At 39.1% G+C, this 8,487-nt stretch overlaps 1 protein-coding gene across 1 annotated transcript; it reads right to left on the bottom strand.

The window, feature by feature from the left end:
• Positions 1-1,548: 1,548 nt before the first annotated feature.
• LOC128693982 (uncharacterized) lies at positions 1,549-7,429 on the bottom strand. The gene is made up of 3 exons (XM_053783941.2): positions 6,902-7,429; positions 5,139-5,240; positions 1,549-3,666 (listed from the first exon to the last, which is right to left on the bottom strand). The coding sequence occupies exons 1-3, from the start codon at positions 7,101-7,103 to the stop codon at positions 3,122-3,124; spliced, it is 849 nt and encodes a 282-aa protein (XP_053639916.1). The 5' UTR covers positions 7,104-7,429; the 3' UTR covers positions 1,549-3,121.
• Positions 7,430-8,487: the final 1,058 nt, after the last annotated feature.

Genomic DNA, 8,487 nt, shown 5'->3' with positions numbered 1-8,487 from the left:
CTCAGACGGAAGGAATAGTGTTGGTCGAGTTTTTTAGCGCTAATCGAGGCAAAATTTTTGCGATAAAATGTATCGCTAGTCAGATTTATCGTTAATCGATGCCATCGCTGGTCGAGGGTCCACTGTATTAGTATTATATACTGTACAGTATTTCAAGTAATAGTTTATGGTGAGCAGTCTTGTTTTCTGTGTGATCTGTTTGTGTATGTGCATTTATGACATTACTGTAGATCAGGTAAGCTAAACTTCTTATTACATAGATTTTGTATATATAGACTATGAAGCTTTAAATGATATAAAAAAGCTGGGTTAGTTTTATTTTGACAATATATCAAAACTGCTGTATAAAGAAGTTTATAAAGAAAACCTTCCTATTTTTATTTGTCAAAGATATTCTAAATGTTTTCATATGTTGACTGTAAGAGGCCTTTAGGTATGAGGTGCTTTCCAAAGGTTCCTAGACTGCTGCAAAAAAAATATATGTAGGCTTGCCTAATTACCTACTTGAAGTTGTCTCCCTTGAAGTACTCCCCTTTGGAGTACACTGATCCCAGTGCCTCTGCCACTTCTTGAACTTTTCTTTCATAGAGGCAAATCCTGCGATTCTGCTTGAATTTCCTCCATGTCATGAAAATATTGAGCCTTTTGAGTGCCATTTCTATTTTTGGGAAGGGAGAGAGTCGCAGGGGGCTAGATCTGGGGAGTAGGAAGGATGGTGGATCACTGCCATGTTTTTGGCCTGAAAACGATGATCTTTTTGATTGCGAGTCAGTAAGGCTTAAATTTTGCAGGCACTCGCCTTATGTTCAGATTTTCAGTCATGTTCAAATTTTCACTTGCAATGTCCTGGATACTTTGATGATGATCTTCATGAATAGCCTTCCTCACTTTTTCAGTGTTGGTGTTTGCTTTTTATGTTGATGGATGACCAGAGCACTCATCATTCTTGGCTGAAGTTTGCCCTGCTTTGAACCGAGAAAAACCATTCAAAACATTGTGTCTAACCCATTGCTTTGTTGTCAAATGCTTGGTGAAGCATTTTGAGAGTTTCATGCACACATTCTTTTTTTTAAAGATTCCATACTGTTTTACAAAATATTGCAGTAACACAATGACATAAAAAATTCCCGTCAAATCTCAACAGAATGACTGATTGCACTGAAACCTGCCATGCTACTTCTCAAACAAGTGTACGGCACATCATGATCTACACTGCTGCCATATTTCACCCAGGAAATGTGGAAATTTGAGTTCAGGAACTTTTTGACAGCACCTTGTACTGTGTGTGAACATGAGTTTGAGGAGTGAAGTTATGGCAGGTTCACGTATTACAAGGTGAAATGGTGTATGATAGTTACTAGAAGGGCGAGTATTAGGTGTAGCTACTGCTATGTCACGAGTCACATGGTAATAGTTACCAGGTATTCCATAAGGCCTCTGAGACATTTGGTTTTCATACTTAAAGTTTGTATGGTATTGCCATGGTTACAGAGAGGCCTGCTGAAAGAAAGAAACATTTTTCAAGTGGAAATCAGAAACAAAAATCAGTGAAGCTTGAATCACTGATAATTTACTGAAGATGGTGTGATTTTATTGCAATACAGGAAGAATTTCAAAAGTCAGCCTCAGTAATCATAAGAATATACAGCTAATACTAGGTTAAATGATGCACATGTGAATATTATTGCAGTAATGTGCTTGATCAAAGAAAGTTATAGACTGTAAGTAACAATTACAAATTATAAAGACTAGTGATATTGGTCTCTGTTAATGTCATTCAAGATGACCTTTCATGTTGGATTTGGAAATGTCCTCGCTGCACCAAATTAAATATTGTTTAGCCCTTAAACTGACCAAACAAATTTACGTTCACATGTGTAATGCTCCAAAAGTAGATCTACGTTTTTTACATATTTTCAAATATAACAAAAAAAAAAAAAGAGTTTTTTACACGTTTTCAAATGTAAAAAAAAAAAAAAAATCTACGTTTTTTACATACTTTCAAATGTTGAAAAAATGTAGATCTATGTTTGGACAGTTTAAAGGTTAAAGGGTTTTTCATTCAGCATAAGTTTGGAATAGCTCCTACTCTACAAGAGCTAGTTGTATTTACTGCTTTGCCTAGAAAGTTTGCCAGAAACTTTTAATGTTCTCAGAAATGTTGTAGTCAAAAATGTTTCCAACATAAACATATTAAGATAATGAGTGTCTATGAAGCTTTACAGGCACTTGCCAATATTGGTATGTGCCATCTTTCCCCAGGTGCTGCATGACTCCTACAGGTTTAGTACTTTCCCATGACTAATGGACTGGCTTGTTTTAGCTCTTTCTTGACTGCAAAGGTGCATACCATATATACAGTGGTTGCCCTGATATCTGGTAAGATACTGAGGTATGGCATAACTCTTTTCTTTTGTTATACAAAAATTTGTGAACATGGAATAGGGAAAGTTGTACCCTAGATCTCCAAAAATAGTTCCCCTATACCCTCCTCATCCCTTCTGCCCTCTTTCACTTTTTTTTTTTTTTTTTTTTTTTTTTTTTTTACTGCCCACTCTTTTGAACAGACCTTTTGTTTTTGGTACTGGTGTTTAAAATTATTTTTAATCAGTACACCATTTCTTTTCTCTTCCTTTAATATTTTTGTTTCTGCTCTTGAAGCACTTACGGTTTCCCTTATTTTTTGGCACATTTCCTCACCAGCACTGATGTATAGCTTACAAGATAAATTGCAAAAGTAGTTTTACAGCATTTTGTCAAGAAATACAAACTAAGTGATCTTTAACTAAAGAAGCGGAGGTAGGTAAGCTCAATGTATCCCATCTTCATAATTCAGTCTATCATAATTTTTAAAGCTTCAAATAGTGGCAGCACTTACTACCCTCTTTTAAGACATTTTATTGATCAACTTCTGCAAAGAAGCAAAAAAATATAATAGTATTTTGGTAGATATTTTTTCAGTTATGGACTTTTATGCTAGTTGGAGTTAGGTAGCAGGAAATGGTTCATCAATTATTGATGCTTATGCAGTATGCATTAGTGAATAGACTTAGCCAAACATTAGACTATCAAGTTTAACTTCAAATTATAGACTTCAGCATCCTGATTCTGCTTATTCTTATTACTGGACCAGACAGCATGTTACTGCAGAGTATCTATAGTCAGTAATTCTGTTTAAAGAACTATTATCAAATGTCCAGTTTAATTTGGTTATTATGTATTGATTTTGACAAGCCAACCAGTTGTACCAGCTTGTGGTGTTTGTGCCTGTGAGAGTTAAGTTTGGGCGTGGTGCTTGACCAAGAGGTACAGATACACAAGTACTTGTGATGTTTTTAGGGCTCAGCATATTTGCACAGTACATCCTCTGGTCAGTCTTTTCAGGGTCACTTGTGTGGAGAGAACCTATACCCACCATGGCTTGGCCAGTCCCACATGTCTCGCCACCACTCACGATAGTGCTTTTCACTGCTGCTGGTGGATTGGAGACAGGCATTGAGTACATAGTAAAGGACAAAAAGTTGATGAAGGTATTATTATCTTCAGTGAAGCCCAGAATATTTGCTCCACTCACTCCCAGACTCATAGACACCATCACAGGACCTTGTGTTACTGGTGGTTTGGTGGTAGTAGTTGCAGTGCTTGTCAAATTCTTGTACAGTGATTCTAGATAAGGAAAGAAACAACATTATGTCTATAAGCATATTGTTGAATAACCCATATGGGTTTAGCACTTTTCTATACATAATAATAATAATAATGATGTGGCTCTTTTGTGTATAGACAATAATACATAACTGATAATATTACTGCCACCAGTACTACTACTACTACTACTAATAATAATATCATCAAGGCAAATGGCCCAGCTATAAATTACATAAAAATTTAACTGCATAATCAAGATGTAGAATTAATAGCTACAGTATATGATAGACTAAGTCTCTGCAAGGGGAGAGAGAGCCTTGATAAATATTATACACAAATGTTGTATTATTTTTTTATTAACACATCGGCCATTTCCCACCAAGGCAGGGTGGCCCAAAAAAGAAAAATTTTCATCATTCACTCCATCGCTGTCATGCCAGAGGCAGGCTTACACTACAGTTATAAAATTGCAACATTAGCACCCCTCCTTCAGAGTGCAGACACTGTACTTCCCATCTCCCAGAATCAAGTCCGGCCTGTTGGTTTCCCTGAATCCCTTCATAAATGTTACCCTGTTCACACTCCAACAGCACGTCAAGTCCTAAAAACTATTCGTCTCCAGTTGCTTCTATCTAACACACACTTGCTGGAAGTCCAAGCCCCTCCCACACAAAACCTCCTTTACCCCCGCCCTCCAACCTTTCCTAGGCCGACCCCTACCCTGCCTTTCCTCCACTACAGATTTATACACTCTCAGAGTCATCCTATTTTTGTTCCATCCTCTCTGCATGTCCAAACCATCTCAATAACCCCTCCTCAGCCCTCTGGATAATAGTTTTGGTAATCCCGCACCTCCCCCTAATCTCCAAACTATGGATTTTCTGCAGTATATGCACACCACACATTGCCCTCAGACATGACATCTACACTACCTCCAGCCTTCTCCTTGTTGCAACATTTACCACCCATGACTCACACCCATACAATGCTTGCATTCCAAGAGGATAAATTTGAGTTAGACCTTGGTTTACGTAAGTGGTTTCTTACATGGAAAAGCCCATAGTTATACAAAACATTTTTGGCACAAAACTTGACATTAAATAATAGTTAGAGTATATGAATGCTAAGTTTAACCCTTAGGCTGTGGATGATAAAATTTATTGCCAATTGGGAAAATGACATAAATTTATGCCAAAATTCTAGGGCTTCCAGAATGGTTTCGCTTCCTGGTTAGGACTACACCGGAGAAAACATGTCTGCATCATAGTAGACAGTAACACTCATGGTGTGAAAAAGGAATTGTTACACAATTTAGGGAAGGGGAGTTACAAAATAAACATTAGCAGTTATAAATGATTTCCATAATATCTGTCCACATGCAGTAGACGGACAGGCATTGTTATGGAGAACATCGGCACTCGCAACAAGAACAGCCAAATGACCAATAAGTACTCAGTGCAAGCATATGTCAAAGACAATTAAAGGCTCACGTGTGATGTAACAGGAGTAGTTTGGGTTCATGTCGGGTTCTGACACAATGTTTACTGACTCGCAGCTGTTTGCAGAGGATGAGAACCCATTACATAATGGATCTGTTGGGGTAAATGGCAGTTATAATAGAAATGTATAATGGCATCAGCGGTGAAGGTGCAAGTGATTGAGGTTACAATGGTGGGTGGTGGGTAAGGATATGATGGTTATTTATGGTGGTGGGTGATGCAAGTAGCTGTGTTAAGTTATGGGAGTGACTATGGTAATGGTGAATAATGGTGTCTGCTATGAGAGGTGACTGAAAGTAGCGGCAGCTGAGACGATGGATAGTGTTAATGGTGTGAGTGAAGACGAGTGGTGGACTTTAATATGCAACACTTAACCTTTCACTGACTCCCACATATTACTGATGGAGGTGTTGCTCTTGTAGATCTCTTTTAAACACAGCACCATCAAATATGCTGTGAACAGTAAATTTTGGCCAGACAATAAAATGGGTCTGCAGTGAGTGTGCACAGTATAAAAATGTTCCTCCCATGCAGTGCATAATGGGAAGAGCAAACTGACTTGTTTGTTTTTTATAGCAACTTTGAGTTTTTTTTATTAGTTAACAGAATGGAAGACACACAAGTGAAACAGAAATGAGTTTGGTCAGTTTCAGGACTGGAAGTAGCTTGAAATAGGGTTCAAAGTAGCAGAAATATTTAATTTTTGGCAATTTTTCTGAGAAGTAGTAGGTCCCCTCTACTACCCTGGTCTGTTTTATGGGTTTTTACTAGTCTGCTTCAATTATTGGGACAACCTAAATCATGACCAATCATTCTTTGTTATATTTTATTGTCTGAGAACTAGCGTAAAACTAATGTTTTTGTGTGTGATGATGGATTCAAATTTTTTTTATATACATGTACATATAATAGAGGACTAGAGACATGATTAAGGAATAGCGGATATACCTGGAGGGTATTCTGAGAGTAAATGCCCCTGTGGTCCAGTTCATGATCAGGTTGCTTTTCTGCCTGAAATGCCTACAGTGTTATTTTGGACTGTTTTTTTTTTTAATTAGAATTTGTTGAATTTTGTGTAAAATGGGTTAAATTACCAACCTCTGGGCAAGTTATTGCGTAGTTAGGGCAGTTTGAATGGACACTTTATAGGATAGCTCTGAGAGTTGAATGGATAGTTTCTTGTGCCCAGTCAACAGAATGGAGGGCTTACTAGCAAAATAACTAGGAATTTGGTTAAATTGAACAAAGAAGAAAGCTCGTAATAAAATTCAATAGACAAAATTCCCATTGCATAACATTTCAGATTCCCTCAGTACTGTACAAGCCATTAAACAATTTGATTCCCCTCATCCATTGGTTCTTCATATTCAACCATGGTTGTGCCGTGCCTAAACAGACATCGTTTTCTGTTGGGTCCCTGGACATGTTGATATGCAGGGCAATGCACAGGCAGATGCTGCTGCACAGTCAGTGGCACATGATCTTCTGGTTGCCTATAGAGGTATTCTGTTCAGGGATTATTTGATTATATTATTATTATTATTACCTACCCTCTGTGGAAAATGACACCTATGTACAGTTGAAGACATAAGTATCTTTTCCCACATCTTTCTATCTACCTCTGATTATAATTGACTTTCTTGAGTTTCCTCAGACTTTTTTCCCATGAATGTACATATTACCGAATCACGATTAGGCATAAATAGTAACTGTACAACACCCATCCACTACCAACCCACCTGGGTGGTACTAACCTGATAGACAGATGGCAGCACAGCCGATGAAGGAGAATACAGGAAGTTCCTGGATGGCAGTGCCACACCTCCCAACGCCCAGAAGTTGGTACACCATTGCTTCACCAACCCCTCCCCATGTCAAAGCCACCCATGTCACTGCCCACACAGCTGCCCATGCTGTCATTGGTGCCCTTCTTTCCAGACTTCTGCATGGATTCATATTCTGCTAGTTCTCTGCAACCAAATATTAATTTCTGGTGACTGTCTAAAAAATTAAACCTGCACAGATGCACGCACAGCAAATGTATCAACCTGACGACACTGGAGGACAGGAGAGATAGGGGGGACATGATAACGACATACAAAATACTGAGAGGAATTGACAAGGTAGACAAAGACAGGATGTTCCAGAGATGGGACACAGCAACAAAGGGACACAGTTGGAAGTTGAAGACACAGATGAATCACAAGGATGTTAGGAAGTATTTCTTCAGCCACAGAGTAGTCAGGAAGTGGAATAGTTTGGGGAGCGATGTAGTGGAGGCAGGATCCATACATAGCTTTAAGCAGAGTATGATAAAGCTTACGGTTCAGGGAGAGTGACCTAGTAGCAACCAGTGAAGAGGCGGGGTCAGGAGCTTAGATTCGACCCCTGCAACCTCAACTAGGTGAGTACATTACATTATAGTGTTTACAAAATAGATGACTTCTTTTTTTATGTTAGTTGATCAAAAGCTCAGTTCACAGGCAAGACATACGGGCAAATCTTGGACCTGCTGACAGTTGATTTAGCAGTAAATACCCTTCACTGGAGGTGGCTTGATGCTGAAGGGCTCTTAATCCAAAGAATTGAAGCTACCCATCCTTTCCTTGGATCAGCTCAGATCTATCCCATTTTACAAGATGCTTTATGACCCTTACAGCTTTAGTGCTCCCACAGTTAATATATACAGTATCACCTGGAGAGAGTTCCGGGGGTCAACGCCCCCACGGCCCGGTCTGTGACCAGACCTCCTTGTGGATCAGAGCCTGATCAACCAGGCTGTTGCTGCTGGCTGCACGCAAACCAACGTACGAGTCACAGCCCGGCTGGTCAGGAACCGACTTTAGGTGCTTGTCCAGTGCCAGCTTGAAGACTGCCAGGGGTCTGTTGGTAATCCCCCTTATGTATGCTGGGAGGCAGTTGAACAGTCTCGGGCCCCTGACACTTATTGTATGGTCTCTTAACAGCAAATAGTTTCTGGATGCTAATTTACTGTTATGGGTCACATCCTAGAAGGTAGTATAATATAGCCAGAATTAGGCTTTGTAACTAGCTGAGGTAGGCTAATGGCTCTTGGCCTGAAATCTCAACTGTAAAATAATAGAGACTTGGTTTGGTTCATTTTAAATTCATCTAGCAAGACTGCCTGACATGAGCCTTGACCATATGATGGCCCACTCTCATCTGTCTTGGTACCATAGCATACAGGTTTTATAAATTTTATTTAAAATGAATTCATTCAACTTCATGAATTCCTTGATGTTGGTGAGGGGCTCTTGATTTAGGGAATTGGATCTGTGCTCCAGTTCCCCGAATTAAGCCTGAATGCCTTCCACATATC

The sequence above is a fragment of the Cherax quadricarinatus genome, chromosome 33 (assembly GCF_038502225.1).
Source record: "Cherax quadricarinatus isolate ZL_2023a chromosome 33, ASM3850222v1, whole genome shotgun sequence".
NCBI classification, from domain to species: domain Eukaryota; kingdom Metazoa; phylum Arthropoda; class Malacostraca; order Decapoda; family Parastacidae; genus Cherax; species Cherax quadricarinatus.
Note: the sequence above shows the minus strand (reverse complement) of the source record. Positions and strands in the feature narration are given on the sequence as shown.

Coding starts and splice junctions, on each gene's coding strand:
- LOC128693982 (XM_053783941.2), bottom strand. CDS start 7,103: ATGAATCCATGCAGAAGTCTGGAAAGAAGGGCACCAATGACAGCATGG. Junction 5,241..6,901: donor TGCTGCCATCTGTCTATCAG/GTTAGTACCACC, acceptor TTACCCCAACAG/ATCCATTATGTAATGGGTTC. Junction 3,667..5,138: donor CTACTCCTGTTACATCACAC/GTGAGCCTTTAA, acceptor TTCCTTATCTAG/AATCACTGTACAAGAATTTG.